We start from the raw sequence: 21,725 nt of genomic DNA, 5'->3' as shown, positions 1-21,725 counted from the left end.
GGTTCAACTTCTTTAACTCAGTATTAACAGAAGTATATAATACTTCTATTCGAGAGAAGTGTACCACAAAGCGGGGTAAGTGTAACTTCATTCTTCCCAACATCGTAATATTTGGACCAAGGTTACTAAACCGAATCACATACGCGATAAATAGTTCCCTCATCATTACTCTATTAGCGATTAACTATTTGGCAAGACGCACTTGTGGATTTTTGTCCCACCCCAAGACGAGGTTTGTGGGTTGATTGCTGGGGATTTAGTACCAAACAATTGTAGAATTCACCTTGCGGTGCGATGCCCATAAGAAGTTTGATGAGCGGGAAAGCAAAAAAAAAAAAAGGGTGAGCCTGGGAAGAATGACGTTACATAACTTAAGTATGAAGAGGATACAGAGTGGCATCCTTCTTCTATTATCCCCTTCTGGTATTAACTAGGACGGCAATATGACCCCTCCCCCCCCCCATATAATAATTTGTCACATTATCCAAAAGATCGACCCCAATAAGTTATAAGCCAAGCTAGGTTGCCGTCATCTAGCTCTTACAACTAGAAAAATTGTTTGCGTAGATCTGAAGAATTACATAGAATTTATTCCCGTCCAAGTTGGTTGGAATAATCCATTCTCATGCCGTAACTCGCGCAATATAAGTGTTATCATAATCACAATACACCGATATACACCTTTTTTGCCTTGACAAATGATAAAACAAACTGCCGTTTTCTTATTTATGCACAATTTTGACAGTGTATATCGATAAATAAAATAAAATATTACAAACCATTTGGTAGAGAAGCCTCCAGTTAATTCCTAAGCCTTGGCCATCTTCAATCTTGAGTTTGCTTAAGTTTCAATACATTCCATGGTTGATAGACGACCCTAACTGCACTTCGCGACTTAATTTGCCTAAAGATAATCATTAATTACTTAATAACAATCTCTTTCACGTATTATTACTTCGCGTAGCTTCTCCTACGTAACCACAGTTAGCAAACTACGCGCGGCTTCGTTTGTTTGAATTTGACAGACGACAGAACACCGCTCCACCGGAAGTTCCGGAAGAGGACTTTTTTGTCTGCTACATTGCCTGCTTTGCTTCTTCGTGTTGTAATTTGTAAACATAATTATGATTCTGTATATTCCGTTTTTATTATCTTCGGGCATCTCTACATCAAATTTTTATCTATAGTATTAAAACTTCCTATATTTTTGTATCACAAATTGTATTCTTAAATGTTAATCTATTTTTTTTTTAAAGTAAGAATTGTGGGGGCGCGGAGAATATTTGTTAAAATGGGCAATTTTTTCTGTAACTTAAAATCAAAATTTTCTAATAGAAAAAACAAATTATAAACCAACAAATTCAACATAACTTAATCAAAACTTAATAATAAAGCAAATTTTTTTTTCATAAAACATTTAGACTCTTAATTTTTTGTTATAACGATGAATTTTAAGTACTCTTAGCAATTAAGCAATTATAATTACTCCATGGTTTTATAAAATATTATTGCTCTATAAGGGGGATAAGGAAGCGGCATCTCTCTTACCTTTGACTGTATTCGGATCTATGGGAAGAAAACACGGAGTGCTAAACTCCCTATACTTTTCTGTCATACTAAGCCTAATTCGATAGGAGATTTAGTTTAGGGAATAAAGGGTAAATAAACTTTGAATAATATATAAAGATACGATAACATTTTTAAATGAAAAACACTAAGAAGAAAAAAAAAAGATTTGAAGATTACCTGAATCTTAAAATATTTTTAACTAACGCGCGGGAAAGGGTTCAAAGGTTAAGAGTACAGTTAAGCCTAATTTAACGATATTGCTATTATCATATTATTTCAAGCTATTTGTAGGAGGTGGTGGATAATATTTAAAAAAAAAAAAATCGCAACTTTACGCGATTTTTTTTAATTTAATTTAATTTAAAAGTAAAGAAGATTAAATTTAAAGTTTTGTCGCCAACTGCCATGGAGAAATAACTCCAAAAAATGTCATCATAGGAGAACGTTTGACAATATTTCCGATTGCCTGTTCGAATCCCGGTTAAAATTTAAAGTCCACTGCGCACGCGCAAACAATTCATCCCGGGATACACGTCATAGTTAAATTTGAGCACTGAAAAAAAATGATTGTCCGACGCTTATTGGTCGACTTTGATCTCCAGACTCCAGTTATTGCAAATAGTAGACGGATGAAAACGTTCTATTTCGAAAGCACCATGATTACGGGTGTGTTTAACTCTGGCGCCACTTATTTTGGCAGTTTTTTTTTCTTTTTTATAGTTAAAACAGTTTTTGGCACCTAATTCACGGCGTAAAATGCCTAAAAATCCACATCCCAGCCCGAATTATCTTCGGCCGGTGAGCTGTCTGGGTCCGGTGGGTAGTGATCGAAATAGCGTGTGTCCGTTGGATGACGAACCTTTAATTAGCCAGTCAATTATAACACCATTTCAACTCTTTAACCAAACGCAACAAACACCTTTTCAACCCTTTAACCAAACGCAACAAACACCTTTTCAACCCTTTAACCAAACGCAACAAACACCTTTTCAACTCTATAACCAAACTCAACAAACACCTTTTCAACCCTTTAACCAAACGCAACAAACACCTTTTCAACTCTATAACCAAACTCAACAAACACCTTTTCAACTCTATAACCAAACTCAACAAACACCTTCTGACCCAAAAACCAGAAACACCTTCGCAACCCCTGGACCCAAAAACATGAAACACCTTCGCAACCCCTGGACCCAAAAACATGAAACACCTTCGCAAACCCTTCACCCAAAAACATGAAACACCTTCGCAAACCCTTCACCCAAAAACAATAAACACCTTCGCAAACCCTTCACCCAAAATACAAGAAACACCTTCGCAAACCCTTCACCCAAAATACAAGAAACACCTTCGCAACTCTTTCACCCAAAAACAAGAAACACCTTCGCAACTCTTTCACCCAAAAACAAGAAACACCTTTGCAACCCTTTCACCCAAAAACAAGAAACACCTTTGCAACCCTTTCACCCAAAAACAAGAAACACCTTTGCAACCCCATCAGGAACTTAGGTACACCTTAAGCCTAACATACCAATAAATAATAAAAGAAATAATAATAAAAAAACTAATTTACCTGAGGAATGATTGGAGGAATTAAAGTCTTGTTGCGTAGACCTTCCCAGTTGAAACCATCAAACCATCTACAAGAAATAAACCGTCTTCAATATGATATTTCCTCTTTCTAAAAAAATGATTAAATATAATCTTACTTGTGCTTTTGGATGTCTTGAATTCCACCCTTTTGATAACCAATACGTTCAGCTGGGTTATCCCTACATAGCCTTTTAATTAATGCCGCCGCGTTCCTCGAAATGCATCTCGGGAAATCAATAGCGTCAATTCCTTTCAAGATAATGTTGTAGGTTCGCATTGGATCCGAACTCGTAAATGGTGGTCTATTATAAAAAAAAATTCCTCTTTGAACTTTGTAAATAAAATACAACCGAATAAACGAACAAAATTGTTACAGAAATCAACTTACGTTCCAGTAAGAAGTTCGAACATCAAAACACCCAATGACCAATAATCGGCCGAAATGTCATGACCCCGACTTAGGATAACTTCAGGGGCAACGTATTCCGGAGTTCCGCAGAAGGTCCAAGTTTTATGACCACACTGGAGACGTTTTGCGAAACCGAAATCGACCTTTCATGAAGAAAAGGTTTAATTATTGAAGGGAATGCGAATTTACAATTTCATATCATATTTTCGCACGAAAGTGGTATTATGTTGCACTTTAGAGTCTCTACTTTCAAAATATCAAGTTTTTAATATAATTGAACCATATTAAGTTTCTATTTTTAAAATCCATTGAAAAATCACGAAAACTCAGTTTCGATATATCAATAATTTTGTCTTGTCGAGCTTGTTCGCCCGTTTGATGACCTCACTATGACGTCAGGAAAAAAGCGCGGGAAAACTATACGCGCCTCGAGCTTTTCGCCAGTCTAAACCAGGGAGAAAGGGAGATGCCGCGTGAATAGCGCGAGGTGTCTCTCTTTTGGGTGGGGGAAGTAAATTTCCCAGCCAACGGGGGTAGTATCGCCCGGGCCACCGCGAGCTCTACTGCGCAAAATCCAAAGTTTTTATCTCATGTAGCAACTATTCGTGATGTCACCGCGCATGCTCAATGATCCACCGAATGACCCAGGGAGAGAGAGTGAGAGAACATAGTATTTCCCGCTAGATACGAGTTCTGTTAGCATTAGGCGGCTTCTCCCTGTCTAAACTCTGGGTCTGATAGCGGAGAGAGTGGCACCATCTCGCGTGAAAAATATATTTGTGACGTCAGCCTACGGGGAACGTTTTAGCCTTTCATAAAAAGTTGATTCCAAATAATTTCATATGAAGCACTTTCAAATGCATATTGCGGCCAAATAACCAGCAGAAATGGGAGAATTAAAAGCTTGATATTTTTGAATTGACAGAAATTAATTCTGTCTTTTGTTATATAAATCAGAGGTTTTTTAAACGAAGCTTCTCTTTCCATTTAAGTTTGTTTTTATAAGAAAATGCAATATTAATTTTATTTAATGTATTTTATAATACGAGATTAATGAAGCTTACCAATTTAACATATCCTTTATTATCCAATAATAAATTCTCCGGTTTCAAGTCACGGTAGATAATGTTTCTAGAATGCAAGTAATCGAAGGCTTCCACAACGCAAGCCGTGTAAAATCGCGTTGTATTATCGTCAAAATTACCCCTAGATTAATTTTAATTAAATTAACACGAAAGGCGTGTTAATTATTTATTTTCAAACAACGACTGTTGATAATTGAAAAAAAAAAAAAAACCGTCAACAATCATTACATACCTATCTCTTAAGATAGTCCATAATTCACCACCCAAACAAGCTTCCATCAACATGTACAAGTATTTCGAATCTTTAAAAGTTCTGAACAACCTGTAAAATCACGAAAATACAATTAAGATTACAAGATATTTCTTCCAAAAATCGTGCCGACGACGAGGGGTCGGACGTTTGTCAAAATCCCGTACACTTCGTTTGAAATCTGTTTAAAATCTCTCTCGAAAATCTCGAAATCCCGAAATCTCACGTCAAAATCTAAAAATCTTAAAATCTCACGTCAAAATCTAAATATCCCAAAATCCCTACCTTAAAATCTGAAAATCCCGAAATCTCACATTAAAATCTAGAAATCCCGAAATCTCATCCTAAAATATCAAAATCCGAAAATCTCCTCGAAATCTGAAAATCTCCTTCAAAATCTGAAAATCTTGTTCCAAAGCCCGAAATCTCCTTCAAAATCTGAAAATCCTGTTCCAAAGCCCGAAATCTCCTTCAAAATCTGAAAATCCTGTTCCAAAGCCCGAAATCTCCTTCAAAATCTGAAAATCCTGTTCCAAAGCCCGAAATCTCCTTCAAAATCTGAAAATCCTGTTCCAAAGCCCGAAATCTCCTTCAAAATCTGAAAATCCTGAACAAAATCCCGAAATCTTCTTCGAAATCTGAAAATCGCGTTCAAAATCTGAAAATCTCCTTTAAAATCCCGAAATCTTAAAATCTTGGACTAGATTTCCAGATTTCTAAAATCTGAGTCAAAATCTGGGGCAAAATCTCAAAATCTTTGTCAAAATCTTGAAATCTCAAAATCCCGTACACTAAAATGCCGAACGTCCGACCCCTCGGCCGACGAAATATTAAACATTAAAAAGTAAAAAAAAAAAAACAATCCGAGACCCCTCGGCCGACGAAATATTAAACATTAAAAAGTAAAAAAAAAAAAACAATCCGAGACCCCTCGGCCGACGAAATATTAAACATTAAAAAGTAAAAAAAAAAAAAATCCGAGATAATCTAGGCTTCACGGTCCTCCCTTAATGTTAACCTGACCTCATTTCGATCCGAAAACCATGACCTTTAACCCCCCGCGTCCTATTTAGATCATATAAAACTACAATTAACACTTTCTCTACGCTTGACCTGGTAGAAAACGTTTTCATACTCAACATCAAAAATTTATAAAAAATTATATTTATTAAAACACGATATTATTTTAATTTATTCAACACACGAGCGATATTAAATATAAAATAATTATAGTTTAGCACTTACTTAACGACAAAATGAGAGTTGGTTTCCTCCATAATGGTTTTTTCGGACATGATATGTTGTTGCTGCCTCAGTTCGACAATTTGCGCCTTTTTCATAACTTTGAGCGCGAAAGCACGTGGATCGCCTTTAATTTGAACCAGTTCAACTCGACCAAATCCACCAACGCCTAACGTGACGATCAGTCCGAGATCGCTTAGTTTCAAATGAGCGAATTCCTCGTTTAACCTACGCATTGTAATTAAAACCATAATTATTAAATTAAATTCAATTAAATCCAACATCCAAAATTCTTTATACAGAGCTCGTACAAAATTTTCAAAAAATTTACCGCGGTCTATAAAATTGTGCTATCAGAAAAGTTTGATAGCGAATTTTGAGTTATAAATTTTCCAAAGTTAAGGATTAAGTTTATCTTAAAACGAATTCATAGAATCACAAACGTTATTTCACGGAAAATTAAACATTTTATTTATTTTTTTAAACTAAAATGTTTGAAGTATTTATTTTTTTTTAAAAAAAAAAATTTGAAATATTTCTACGAGCTCTGTTTTAATTTATTTCACACTAATTAGGGGTTGATTATTAACTATCTCACCTCGTACATACGTATTCCTTGTTTGCGTAATTATTAGGGGTCAATTAATTAATATTAAATATTTAAATTTAAAGCGAAAGTCCGATTTTAATTAAAATTAATCGCGAGCGTTTTAATTAAAAACAAAATAAAAATTTAATTACTCACTTCTTTCTAACTGCCACCTCTTCGTCGTAACGTTTAGTTCTAATTTCATCAATGTTGCTAATTAACTGTATAAAAGCGCTGGGAAAATTAAAATATAAAAATAATTAAACAAATTTATGTTTTTTTTAAAAAAAAAATTAATATTAATTTAAAATAATACTTACTCCCTATCAATTACTAAGCAAGTTACACCTTCAGGGTCATCGGCTATAATATTAGCTGTCCTTGTGTCTTCGCTATATTAAAATTAATTGCGTTAAACCGTAACTTAATTTAATTATATGTATACAATAATCTTACCTTTGTAAAGCTTTCTCGCCGAAAAAGTCGCCTTTCAATAAAGTTCTTATGAATTTTTCTTCATCACTTTCGGGTAATTTCATGGTCACCTTGACTTTTCCTTTGCTAATTATGAAGAAGGTATCGCCTCTAGCGCCTTGCCTAATTATATAATCTCCTTCATCGTAGGTCGTCTTTAATTAATTAAAAATATATAAATATGTATATTTGAATTATTTTTAGTTATTAAGGTTAAAAGGTCAAACTGACCTCTTCTAAAACGTCTGATATTTTAATCAAGGTTTCTTCGTTCAATTTCTTAAATGAAGGCACGCTAAAAAGAAAAGATACGAATTTGAAATAAAGTTATTTTGAGGTGATCAAAGGTACCACAAACTAATCAAAGTCAAAGTAGTAAGTTCTTTGGGGCCAAATACCAAATTTGGAAAGGATTTAGGCTTGTTCCCCATAGTCACAGCTGAAAGGACTCTAGGCTCAAAGTTACCACTAAGTTCTCTTTAGTCATAGCTGAAAGGACTCTAGGCTCAAAGTTAGCACTAAGTTCTCTTTAGTCACAGCTGAAAGGACTCTACGCTCAAAGTTAGCACTAAGTTCTCATTAGTCACAGCTGAAAAGGACTCTAGGCTCAAAGTTACCACTAAGTTCTCTTTAGTCACAGCTGAAAGGACTCTACGCTCAAAGTTAGCACTAAGTTCTCTTTAGTCACAGCTGAAAGGACTCTACGCTCAAAGTTAGCACTAAGTTCTCTTTAGTCACAGCTGAAAAGGACTCTAGGCTCAAAGTTACCACTAAGTTCTCTTTAGTCACAGCTGAAAGGACTCTAGGCTCAAAGTTACCACTAAGTTCTCTTTAGTCACAGCTGAAAGGACTCTAGGCTCAAAGTTACCACTAAGTTCTCTTTAGTCAAAGCTGAATAGGCATTATACTCAAAGTTACCCCAAGGTCTTCAAAGTCAAAGCACTTATACCCCTCAATAATTTCAAGGTCAAATCAGAAGGGGCTTTAAATACCTCAAGGTCAAAAAAGTTACCCTTCCACCCACTTCAAGTCACACGGTGAGTGTTCCCCAATAGACCTTTTCGACGTAAAAAAAGGGTAGGCAATACTCAGTATCGGGATGGACATACAAGGGGGTTGATACATTGCCATCCGTCTCTGCGCATTGCACTCTCATGATACAAAGCGACTACAGCGCAGGTGCCAAAAAGTGAGATGGAAGGCAAAGTTTTACCCCAGTGTCTTTCCCCCTTAGTTACATCGAAATGGTACATTAGTTAAGATTTAAGAAGTGACCTCTTACCTTTTTAGGAAGTCGGTATATTCGGCCTGTCTAACCAAACCAGTTCTCATCATAATTGTTTGGAAGCATTGTCTCTCAATGGCCCATAGTTTGCAATCGGAAGCGGCTAGTTATTAACAATATTCTTAATTAATTAGTTCATTAATTTAATTATCCATGGCTGTATATATTTAAATACCTTTGACAGTAGCTGTTCTGGTGCAGTTATAAAGGATAGCTAACTCCCCGAAGACTTTACCAGGTCCAAGATTACACAGAAACTTGCCTTCTTTCGAAACTTCAACTTTACCCTCTGTAAATGTTGGCAGAAAACATAAAACACTACTGTTTTTGCCTTTAAGCATCGATAGAGTATCAATTTTAGTAGCTATTTTCGATAGCGGGTAGCGTATTGTTTGTACGTCACGTTGGGGTATTGCCATCTTTACGAGCGATTAATTTTAGGTTCAATTTCACACGGCAAACAAGTAATTGTTGTATATTAATTTAACAAACAAATATTTATGGAGTGATTTGTTTTAGTGATAGTAGCAAACAGGGCAAGGATGTCCTGATTACTGTCACGCCCTTGACATGAATGAACGAACACTCATTATGAAATAATTCTAATATTAGCAAAATATACCTGTACATATTTCGCAGCTCTAAATATTTTTTAAAAAAAGGTTCCGTGATCTTATAAGCGAGATTACGTATCAATGAATCAGAGATAATGTTTAAATTCGAAGGAAATAATGTACACGTGCTGTCAGCATCCACTCATAAGTTAATAAGATATGTTCCATAAGTTTGACACTACCCACACTTCGTAATACTTACTTAGAGACTTACTGAGAGCTAGTTACTAGAGAACGACAAGCGAGAATTGAATGGCTACACTCGGTGGTTAATTTTGCAGGACTTCCATCTAGGTCATATTTAGTCTGTACTAAGTCTTTGACAGCGCCTCACTAGGCGTATTCGCTTTACCTCGAATCTATGGCCTACCTCACTCACTTCACGACAAGCTCCAGTTTGTAACCAGCGACAAACTTATGGCAGGAACATATCTCATGAACTTATGATACAGGGTATAACAAATATAATATGTAAAACAATTGTACGTACCATCCATGACGTAGACAACTGATCCGGCTTCACCTTCCTTAATGATGAGGCTGTCTTTGGCATATTCGACGGGATACATGCAATCAGTGATCTCTCTTATTTGAATCATCTCCAAATTTTTCATGAAATCATTGTCGAGAATAGCTTTCTTAATTAGATCTTTGGATCTGTAACAATTAAAAAAAAGAAGCAAGGGTTCATTAAAACGTTGCTATAGTTTAATTTAATCTAAAAACCCATAGCAGCTGAAATGTTTCTTACAATACGTAGTTCATGGCGAAATTAGAGCCAAAATTACACAAGCTTAATTAAAAATAGACGATTGATATTATAAATCAAGAAAAAAGTGATTAACTAAAGTACATCGACGTCAAATTAATTAATGACAAGAAAAAGCGCGCGCTAATCTCTAACAGACGGTTTAAATCATCAAACGCTTATTATCCCGACAAATTGTTACAATCAACGCCCAAAGGACGAAGTCAACTTCGATATTAAAGGTCGACTGACACCATCGACATTTTTTTTAATTAAAGATTCGCATCAAATCAAATTAATCCCCAGTCAATCCTTTAACGTAACCCAATTCCATTTAAACAACTGCTACCTTTAAACCAGTCAAGAAACGTTAGTCAAAATTTGACTAACTAATTATCAAAATATCAAGTTAAATACTTGAAATTACAATAATGTTTATTTTAGTTTTAATTTCACCACCCCTTTACGAAAGCCCACTCATTTCTAAGCAATTTCCAAAGACCCACGTGCCAATCACGCCTTTCGGCATAAATTATCGACATCGACGGTAATTACAGATTAGACAGCGTGTCTCAAAGCTCGCAACCAATAAAAAAAAATTAGGTTAAAAATATCTTACAAGGATCTCAAAGCGTAAAGAGCCGCCAAAAATGACACTTGTTTGAAGGCAAAAGGACACATTTCGGTGTACATTATTATTATTATTAACTATTATATAAATAATTCTATTATTATAAAGTAAATAAAGGCTACATTCGCGTCGCGATTGTACGACAATTTGTGACCTACTGCTTTTGAAGTGTGTAACAATAAAGGGTTACTTTGAGATGGGATGTTTCTATTTAAAATGAAATCCCGGAATACGAAAATTAAACAAAACAAATACTATATATTATAGGGTTTAAAACCTCGTGCAAAAGACGGATGGTACATTACACAATATTTAACTGACGTATTATTGACATAACATAGTAACCAATAGACGCGCAGTTCCTGGATTGAATTTATGGTATTTTTTACAAAGACATAAATTGTATTGACGCCTTACCTAAACCGCACCCTTTATGTCTATATTTGTCATTTGAACATAAGTTATTTTTCTCCCTAAATATGGCAGTTGATTAGTCATTTATGGTAATTTTGATTAATAAGGGTTCGTAAAACTTTTGAAAAGCGATGGTCTTGATTTCCCTGATTTATGAAATGTATTTTCAGGTACAATACCGCTACTTCAAACCACCTGTTTCAACTCGATGTTCAAGTAAAAACTATAGGACTAGTTTTGTCTGACAATTTTCCCTAATGTTTAACAGATATTTCCCTGATACACTCAGGTGCAATACCACCATCTCAACCAACCCAAATGTCTCAATCAAATTGTACAAGAGCCTGACAAATTTCCCTCATGATTTCCCTGATTTTTACTAATATCCCTGATATTTCAATTAATTTTAAGTCAATAATTTTATTCCCTGAGGTTTTCTATTTCTAGGTTTTGTACGAACCTTGTACTTTAAAGTTGGAACTAAGGGTGAGTTACCATTTCGTTTGTATAAAGATACACAGGAAAGCTACGAGGAAGTCATTCTCAATAGGTTTTACTGTATTTATGGATATTTCAATTTACAATTAATCATTGTTATGAATCATTTCGGGAACGTATTGATACAATTAATGAACTGAAAAGGAGAATAGAGAATGTGTTTGAAGCTATAATATATGCCTAATTGAGTTCCATCACCAAAAGTACATAGATAAAATTAACTTTCGGTTCCATTGGACTGTCATAGATCCGCGACGTTATCAGTTTAAACAGAAGTGAGATGAGACCAGAAGTACTGAGCTAACCAAATTCTTCACTCGGCGAAAGTGAATATTCTTGATAACACAAGAACGGTTGGCCCTCTGGTAGCGGTTTCTGAAATTTCCCTCCAAAACGTGAGACGCTCGAACTAGATTCAAGGAGCCGCGTCCGTGTTTCGCCGCTTTAGGTTGAGGGGAAGGGGGTAGGAAATGTTTTTGGAACTCGACCAATTTTTTTCTCAGTAGTGTAGGCGCGTGGGAAGCGGCATAAAATCCTCAAATTTGTTCACTAGTGCCAGGATCTACTATCAATGCTAAAGCCCTTCACTTCTAGTCTCATCTCACTTCTGTTTATACTAATTTAAAAGAATTAAAATAGCAGACGACACCAGGCTACCAGGTAGACTTTTAGTTGTAGTCCTAACTCCTAACTGATCACGAACACCTAGAGCCCAAACCGATTTACCTTCATAGTATATAATATAAACAAAACTAAACCACAACCTTTACCACGGACAAAATCATTCAATCACTGTTCTAGCCTACATTTTCACTAATCCCCATATCTAGACTCTTCCAACTTCTTTAACAGCATCTTTGGCAGCATCGTATACCCTTAAGTTAATCCCCCTAACACGTAACCCATCAAAAAGAAAAAATAAAGAAGAAAAAAAAACTAGACGGAAATTTCAGTCATTCAATATTTGGCTTTAGCATCGTTATACGCTGCAGTTTCCGTTTTCGTTTAAATTTAAGTTACATCATAAGTTTATACGATGTCTTCCGTATAAGTATAATACTTACTTAGAGACTTAGAGCTCGAGCTAGTTCGAGAACGACAAGCCAGAATTGAAGTCCTACACTCGGTGGTTAATATTTTGCAGTCCATCTAGGTCCTATTTAGTCTGTACTAAGCCTTTGACAGCGCCTCAATAGGCGTATTCGCTTTACCTCGAATCTATGACCTACCTACGTCACTTCATGACAAGCTCCAGTTTGTAACCAGTGACAAACTTATGGGGAACATATCTTATGAACTTATGGTTATATAAAAAGAAAGCGAAATTTTGCTGTAGGGGCCAGCTTAAACATTGTCAAAAAAAAAGAATTATGTCACTTCGTATTAAGTTTTACCACCAATATCTGGCCAAGCACGTTAAGAAGCAACTAAAAACCCAATATCGCCAGTGTTCCAGCGTTATTAGCTGTACGGCCACACCACACCACGTCGTTTGGTAATTTAATTCCCAGAGTTTTAAAATATTATACATAATAAAAAATATGCCCTTAAGTAACTTAAACTCTGACATTCTTTGAACAAACCCTTGGGAATAAAGCCGTATACACCTCGAACTAACCCTTAAGGATTAAGCAAAAAAGAAAGAAAAGAAAACTGATTTCTCAAAAAACAGGCTGGAAAATAATTACACACAGCCATTTTCAACTAAATAAAGAGATGTTGTTCCAGATTTCGCATTATATTTGACGTTTAACATTAATCTCTTGTATTAGGAATTCACTTTCTTTTCAATAGCGATAAATAATAAAATCCTATGGACCTTTTCGATTGAATTACACGGGCATATCTCGGAGTTGCCTTTAAAAATATTGCTAAAAACTGGAATTATTCATTCATTCGGTCCAAGTAACTAAAATGAATGGTACATTTCAATTGAAAGAGTATAGAATTCCGGACTGTAACTGTATGATAATTTTTTATAGTTAAAAGTTACAATAGACCTTTTCGATGTAGAAAAAAGGGTTGGTAACCCTTAGTATCGGGACGTACAATACATTGCACTATCATGATACAAAAAGACTACAGCGCATTCGCCAAAAAGCGAAATGGAAGGCAAACCTTTACCACCGTGTCTTTAATTTCCATTCAGTTACATCGAAATAGTCCATAAATCTCAAAATTAACAGTGTTAATAGTAATAATCTCGACTTATTTTCAATTGAAATGGTTCATTGAAAAGATCGTATACCATTTGAATTGAAAATAATAACTACGCCAAAGGTTGGTTGTCTTTCGCATTATTGCATTACACTAAACGCGAAATGAAAGGATAGAAATAGCCCTTCATTTAAACAAAGTTACTTCAAAATGGGGGAAAGGGAGTATGATACGATAAACACACGTTTTGTAACGAGGTTCTTTTGAAATGGCGAATTTCTTTTTAAAGTAAAAAGTTCTAGGTGGGTTGGGGTATATACACAAAACACTCTTCAATTATTTGACAAGTGGAGACCTCGAAGTATATATACAATTACTGGGTGGCACTAAATACGCTGTGGATTATATAAATTATAACATTCGTATTGAGAGAGAGATTTAATCGTAATAACAGGGCAACTTCTTTGTTTGATGTAGAGTTAAAAATCAACAATCGACCGCCATGGTTCTTTCTTACATAAGAGGCGGAAAATTACATACACGAGATTTGATGTGTACTCCGTAATTGCCTATGTATGTATGTACACTTAACACGAGTACGCCATAGAATCTTATCTCTTTGTTATTAAGTTTTTAGTACTGGCAGTCAAAATTATATTACTACGTCCTGTACCGGCTTGAAATTTACAAAATTATACAGCAATATTTAAATATTTAGGAACGCGATTTGGTTTTTATTGTGTTCAAATTTGCTAGCAAAAAATTTAGTTGAATTCGATGAACCAGTTTAATATTTTACTAATTAATTTATGTAATAAATGTATTCGAAAGCCCTCCCATTGACAATTTGGGTTTCAGTAATTTTTACGAGGTCTTGTACGTTAGTATCTACAATTTATAACTAAACGGAGATTGTCTGTAGTGAAAAATACTCACTTTGTGACGGAATACGCATTCATAGTAATAACATGACGCAATTTACAACAAGGCATAGGTAAAAACTGCGAAGACTTACTCGATGCTTTTGGGTACAATTCTCAATCGTAAAGCTGGAAAATCCTCATCGTATTGAACAGGTTCGGCCGAAATGGCCAGACGTTTAATACGAGCTTCAACATGGGGAACTTTAAGTCCCGATTTATATCCCGGTAGTAAAGGATCCCGATTACAATGGCACACTTTATGGACGGGAAATTCTTCTTCGGGACTGTCCTCGTCACCGGCATCCCCGGAAGAAGAGCACCTTTCGCGAAAGGACATGGTCATTTGACGCGTCAAGGGTTTCATAACAACGCGAAACTTTTCTAGCTCGACTCTCAAGTCGCGTATCGTCGCTTCTTTGGTCTCCAATTCGGTTTCCAGCTCCTGAATCGTGGCTTCTCTTTCTCGTACATCCTTCGTTTTCTGTTCGAGGGCCAATTGCAGTTCTCTAATAGCAGTAGCTTCCATCGTCAATAATTTTCCTACTAGCCCTAGCCCCTTCAACGGAGCTTAGCTCTTTACAAGTATAAAAAAAAATAACCGTTCCGAACTCCTTTTTTTTATCTTTTTTTTGCTCCGAAAGACTAGTGTTTATTTAGAATATATTTTAAACTTTTTCTTCATAGGTTTAAACTCAAGCGGAGACTTCTTCGACGTTTTAACGGCCGCGAACTATTCATAGCCATGCCACCAGTTTCCAGTTACCTACTGACTACCATCCAACCACGCAACCCAAACGAAAGCGCGTCGTATCCAAAAAACTTCGAAAAACCACGCTGTCTCTCCTCAAAAATTTTCCAAAGATGATTCAAACTATCTTTTTTAGCAATAATCTATCGTTTTTCTCCGATAAATGAGGTTTTTTTCCTCAAGGGTAACTGGTTCTTTCAATAATGTCGATATTTTTTTTTGATAAATTTCAATATTTCGAAATAATCGTTGAAAATAACAATGAGAACCGCGTGAATGATGGCGTAGTTTCGAGTCTCTTTTTTTAATAAGGAAGGATTAGGAATTCCTGGTTCGAATTAATTTAACGCGGACAGTTTAAACTTAGGTTCCGATCACTACAGAATCCAAAGGGTCTTTGAGTCGGTTCTGGTCCCGCTAACGTTTTGGATGCAAACCTTTTTTTGCAACGTCTGTGGGGTTGTACATAACCATCCAGGACTTGGTGGTTTGTGTGGACTCGCGGCTAAAAAGGGGGAATCTGGCTTATTTCAACTTTGGGAACTTATATATTTTGTACTAAGCCCAGCGGCAAAGTATACATAGCAGTCTGGGATGTCGAGAGAGAGCTAGCAAAACGAACCGCCCACCACTACCCCGAAAAAAATTTAACTGAAATATAAAATTTTGACCCCGCCCGGGCTACATACACACAGCCTCCGCTTCCTTCCTAGCTCCTTCCTTACTTCATCGGGATTCTTAACTACACAAACATGATATTATACAGTGGCTAAGATATACAGAGTGTGTTCATCTAGATAACGCTCTTTTTCTTCTATAGCGTGTAAGTTCTTAAATTTTTATTGTTTTATTACTAAGATTTAAGATTAGATTAAAGAGAGACTTAAACGGCTTCAAAAAAAATAACATTATACGATCGACCTGCATTAAATGGATCATTTGCATAATTCACGCGCGAGCCGCGTGAAGACGAAAGAATCTCGTGACTTCACGTGTTGATACAAACATTAAAACTATGTTCAATAGAGAACCCATATAAGACTTGAGAACGTATTAATCTTAGGTTTTCATAAGTCACACTGGCCAATATCGGTGACGTGGAGAAAAGCGGAATAATTTGCTCTTGGTTCTATATTTATAGCGATTCAAGCGTTCCGATTGGCCATTCAAAGATCATACGAAACATTGAAAATAATCATAATTCCAATTGAAAGAAATAGACTTACGGAGAAACCAAGGCACAGAGATGGGGTGCGTGGCTATCTTAAGTTATTTCCCTCGTGTTTCAACCGAGGGGGTAGACACTTGAGAACTCAGGTGTACAATATGTCTTGAACTCAATGTACTGTCAAAGCTGAACTCAGAGTTCCGAAGGCTTTGAACTCAATGCACTGTCAAAGCTGAACTCAGAGTTCCGAAGGCTTTGAACTCAATGCACTGTCAAAGCTGAACTCAGAGTTCCGAAGGCTTTGAACTCAATGCACTGTCAAAGCTGAACTCAGAGTTCCGAAGGCTTTGAACTCAATGCACTGTCAAAGCTGAACTCTTTTGAACTCAGGTGTACACAGAGATCCCGAGCGTCTACCCCCTCGGTTTCAACAGGCAACGCCAGATGTCTTCCGAGTTCACTGCCTCTAGCGGCGCTTCTTAGCGCGAGTGAAATAACCCAAGAAGCTTGGCGGTCCCTTTAACCCTATTGCGTCGGAATTATTGTAATGGTTTATTGGTGGTATAAGGATCGTTTAAGTAAGCCTTGATGTAGAACGTCTTTAAGCCTTGTATTATAGCCATGATATTTCGGTATTATAAAAGTTGATGATTATATAGCTAGGGCCAATTACGGAATTTAATTTATCTATGTGGGAGGTTGTAGTAATGCAATTTGAATTTTTCAACCTGCACTAGCTGTATAATATTTAGCTCGCAGCGTTTCTACCACCGTATATATAGAGATAGGGGCATGGAACTGGAAAATTGAATTTATATACTGATAAGAGATCGCATTTTTCTTTGACTCTAATATACGCGTACAAGAAAATTATTAAGCACGTTTATATTTTGCATATACATGAAGGGATATTAACGTGCCCGTATAACTAGCTTATCAAGGCGTAATGAGGTGAAATTTGTTCTCATGTAGACTATATACTAACTCTAAAATACAAATAATAAAATATTTACAAATAATGACGTATCAATTAAAACTTATATATATCGAGAAATGGTTCGGCAGTATACGCCCATTAAAACTCGCTAACACCCAACTAAAGTATACATTGTATATTGAAGATATACAGGGTGTTTCTGATAAGTCTGGCTTCAATTAGATGGGTGTGTTCTTAGGGTCAAACTGAGTTGAAAGTGTTTTAGAACCATGGGGGGTTTACAACTTTTAGTTAGGGAGATATGGGTTCCTAAACATTTATTGGCCACTAAGACAAGGGAATCGTAACGCATGCGCACTAAAACATATCAGTCTTCAATAGTCTTCGATCTAAGAATGTTATTGGACCTTAGCAGAAGTGTATGGCAGAGCTAATTACCGCACATGAATTTCCTTGTTTTCGGGGCCAATCAATGTTTGGGAGCCATTATCTCCGTATAACCAAGAAGTGATATCTAGTTTATTAGGGAGAAGGTGCCCAAGTAATTCGCACGCCACAGTCGCATGCAGTCCCCCTTTCAAAATACAAGGGGGACGAAAAGGAGGCCGGGCTATTTCGCTGCCTCCCCTCAGTCGGATAATACGTAATTTTCGTCATTCGCGTCGCGCTAACGTGAGGTTTCAAGAACCAATGAGATGCTGGTTGTAATTTAACTGTGGATCTACGTTTGGACTGGAGATAAAGCTGGAAATGCGGGATGAATTTATACCTTCTCCCTAATAAACTAGATATCACTTCTTGGTAAAACTAAATGTTGTAGACCCCATTCATGTTCTTTGACATGCACTTTACACTCAGTTTGTCCCTAAGAACGCACCATTTAATTTAAGGCAGACTTATCATAAACACCCTGTTTAAATTTTACCCCTTTTGTGTATTAAATATTTATAATAATAAGTTACTAAATTTACAATAATAATTTATAACAGGTAAAAGGAAATCGCTAAAATTAAAAAAGGTTTAATAATTCCTCCTATGTAATTAGCATAATAACTCATTTATGAAAATAATTAACAGTGCAGAGACTAAATAAGTATTCCACTAAAGATCGGGGTTAGACTAAAAAACCACAAAATTAAAACATTGCGGTATAATTTCGACTGGAATTAGATTGGGGGGTGAAAAAATATTATTAAAATATTGGAATCTCGCTTTATAGCGTAACCTCTATAAAATATTGAGAGAATTTTGTCCTAGAAATTTGTTCTGGCGTTATTTTAGTTAGGCCTAACCCGAGTGTCAAAAATGAGATGAAATTACAAGGAGGCCTCCTTTTCTTAAGAGCTACTAGGGCATTCCACCCCAAGTTAAATTGCAACTGAAGTCAAGTAAGATGTATTTATATATAAAGATTATTGTCAGGTGGTTATGGTTGAATGGTTATATAATCTGTTATTGTGTTGTACTTGTTTTCAATTTGATTCCCACAGTGTGACAAACTGGTGTCAAATAACACTCGACTCGAAAAGTACTGTCATTATATCTTTAAACTAAACGCGTGTTGGCAATATTTTGGTTGTATCGGAAATATCGGAATTAACTATTTTATCGGTAGAAATATCGGAAATAGCTAATTTTATCGGTAGAAATATCGTAAATAGCTAATTTTATCGGTAGAAATATCGTAAATGGCAAATTGTATAGGTAGAAATATCGTAAATGACGAATTTCATCGGTAGAAATATCGTAAATGACGAATTTTATCGGTAGAAATATCGAAAAGAACTAATTTTATCGGTAGAAATATCGAAAATAACTAATTTTATCGGTAGAAATATCGTAAATAACTAATTTTATCGGTAGAAATATCGTAAATAACTAATTTTATCGGTAGAAATATCGTACATGACGAATTGCTTCGGTAGAAATATCGTACATGACGAATTGCTTCGGTAGAAATATCGTAAATGACAAATTGTATCGGTAGAAATATCGTAAATGACAAATTGTATCGGTAGAAATATAGTAAATGACGAATTGTATCGGTAGAAATATCGGAAATGACGAATTGTATCGGTAGAAATATCGGAAATAACAAATTTTATCGGTAGAAATATCGGATATAACGAATGTTATCAGTAGAAATAACGCATTTAACGAATATTATAGTAAACCTAGATATATCTAGCAATTTTTACGATCATTTTTCAATGGGTCTGCAATTTTGTATAGCAATTTTTTTCCGTTGGCAGCGTCGCGATTTCCAGACTAAATATTTAAAGCGATGATCTGTTCTTCTCCACGTTTATTATCGCATATATTGTGAGGAGTATTATCTATTACTGATAACTAAAAGGTTAAAATAGAAACTAATTCTATACGGACCTAAAAACTGACCTAAATAGGGATGACGGGACATATCAGACTAAATCAGAACAGTTTGAAAGATCCATCAGAGAGAAAACAGAACAGAGAGAAAGAGTGAGAGAAGGGAGATCTTCCTTTCGTTTCCGAAAGTTTGTTTGAGAAAGTATGGATCTCTGTCGTTCGCTACTAATAAACGTTCGGCTGCTCTAAAAATAACCGTATCCATCAACCACTAGGGGCAAAGACGGCGCTGCTATTCTTAAACCAAAAGGCAAGAAGGATAATAACATTAATCCCATAAGCTCGAAATATAGAAGCTGCTAGAAAAAGGAACTTTGAAATATATACAAATCGGAAACAAACAGAGTTAACAAAACCAAAAATTTGAAATTGCGGTCGCTAACACTGAAAACATCTAAAACTAATAATAACAGATATACGTTATGTAGATGCGTATAAATTAATAATAAATTATGTAGATGCGTGTGAATTAATAATATGTAAGCTTCAAAAGATATTTAAAATCTAGTGATGGTCGATATCGAAGTTTTACTGGAATCGATACCGATTTTAATCGATTATTTAAACTCAGCGATATAACCAATTATTTAACCCAATGAAGTCGATTATCAACCGATTTTTTACCTATTATCAACCAATTTTTACCGATTATCAAGCGATTTTCACCGATTATTAACCGATCTTCACCGATTATTAACCGATTTTCACCGATAATTATTAACCGATCTTTACCGATTATTAACCGATTTTCACCGATTATTAACCGATCTTCACCGATAATTATTAACCGATTAATCAATAAATTAACTTCGAACCGATTAATAAGTTAAAATCCGTAATTTAATCAATATACCCATACCTATATCATATCGGTTTTTGTGCCTAACCACTAATCTAAACCTATAATTTCAACTCGGTCATTTTCGCTTTGGGCTATTTACATTTCTAAATAGAGTAACCTAAACAAATTTTGACGTAGAATATACGGAAATGCTATTACTAATACACGAGAAGCAAAAAGAAAAATTGTTTATTTAATCGCGTCTTGCACATAGAGAGACGAGAGAAGAGAGACTCTTCGTTTTCAGCTTATCTTTAAGTAAATCTATTAATAATAAATAAATGCAAGCCTCCCTTTTTTCTTTTCAATCTTTTCTTTCTTTTCTGACAATTAAATCGTTTAACAGTTAACGCTTTATATTCGGTAATTAGTCGCAGCAATCCTTTGAACCCGACGTCACGCTATCGCTATTCCATTTTCTTGACTTTAATCGGTTTTCGTGCCAAGAGAAATTTTATATAGAGCAACCAACAGTCGATACCTCCCCTTAGCGGACCGGACCCGCAAAAAGGTGTAACACTCAAAAGTACATAAACCCAAAGTAAAATAAAACACTCGAGTATTACATTTAATCGAGAACGCCAAGGAAATAACATAAAAATACTAGGAATTATTCCATATCCCTACTATCATCTGTTTTTATTTTGTAGGTGTGGTTTGAGTTGTGACGATTTTCATCATATAGTTTCATTGGATATATCATACCAAGAAGTGATATCTAGTTTATTAGGGAGTAGGTATAATTCACCACATGTCCAGCTTTATCTCCAGTCCAAACGTAGGTCCGGAATTAATCCCCGCCTCTAAATTACAACCAGTATCTTATTGGTTCTTGAAAACTCACGTCAGCGCGACGCGAATGACGAAAATTACAGTCATATTTTCCGACTGAGGAGAGGCGAAATAGCCCGGCTTCCTTTTACGTCCCCCCTTGTATTTGGAAAGGGGGACTGGGACTATGGCACGCGAATACTTAGGCATCTTATACCGTCTCCCTAGTAAACTAGATATCGCTTCTTGATCATACTCAGCGAAATCAGGCGTAAAGACGGCGCTATCTATACTTTCAGGAATTATTACAGCTATCAGGAATCATGTGTAGCCATTTTCTCAGCGTATCTAGGCGGGCTTTGAAGGAGGAGCTAGACTAATCAATATATGC

The 21,725-nt window shown here is 35.7% G+C and overlaps 1 protein-coding gene across 4 annotated transcripts in view; it reads right to left on the bottom strand.

Annotated features, from left to right (window-relative positions):
- Positions 1-1,122: 1,122 nt before the first annotated feature.
- for (cGMP-dependent protein kinase for) overlaps positions 1,123-21,725 on the bottom strand; it is a 31,554-nt gene continuing 10,951 nt past the window's right edge. For 3 of the 4 annotated variants that reach the window (XM_089848799.1, XM_089848800.1, XM_089848801.1), the window contains 14 exons: positions 9,601-9,767; positions 8,672-8,785; positions 8,494-8,599; positions 7,443-7,506; positions 7,194-7,366; positions 7,058-7,129; positions 6,894-6,971; positions 6,152-6,376; positions 4,889-4,978; positions 4,636-4,777; positions 3,551-3,714; positions 3,279-3,464; positions 3,143-3,209; positions 1,123-2,428 (listed from right to left, as the gene is read on the bottom strand). In XM_089848799.1, the coding sequence (XP_089704925.1) occupies positions 2,330-2,428; positions 3,143-3,209; positions 3,279-3,464; positions 3,551-3,714; positions 4,636-4,777; positions 4,889-4,978; positions 6,152-6,376; positions 6,894-6,971; positions 7,058-7,129; positions 7,194-7,366; positions 7,443-7,506; positions 8,494-8,599; positions 8,672-8,785; positions 9,601-9,767 (1,747 nt within the window). In that variant the 3' untranslated portion in view covers positions 1,123-2,329. Of the gene's footprint in view, positions 2,429-3,142; positions 3,210-3,278; positions 3,465-3,550; positions 3,715-4,635; positions 4,778-4,888; positions 4,979-6,151; positions 6,377-6,893; positions 6,972-7,057; positions 7,130-7,193; positions 7,367-7,442; positions 7,507-8,493; positions 8,600-8,671; positions 8,786-9,600; positions 9,768-14,573; positions 15,789-21,725 lie in introns of those variants that run through there. The other variant, XM_089848798.1, reaches the window with a different exon arrangement.

This window comes from Phalangium opilio, unplaced genomic scaffold, assembly GCF_054372755.1.
Source record: "Phalangium opilio isolate 3A_F unplaced genomic scaffold, DU_Popi_V2 ptg000082l_1, whole genome shotgun sequence".
NCBI lineage: Eukaryota > Metazoa > Arthropoda > Arachnida > Opiliones > Phalangiidae > Phalangium > Phalangium opilio.
Note: the sequence above shows the minus strand (reverse complement) of the source record. Positions and strands in the feature narration are given on the sequence as shown.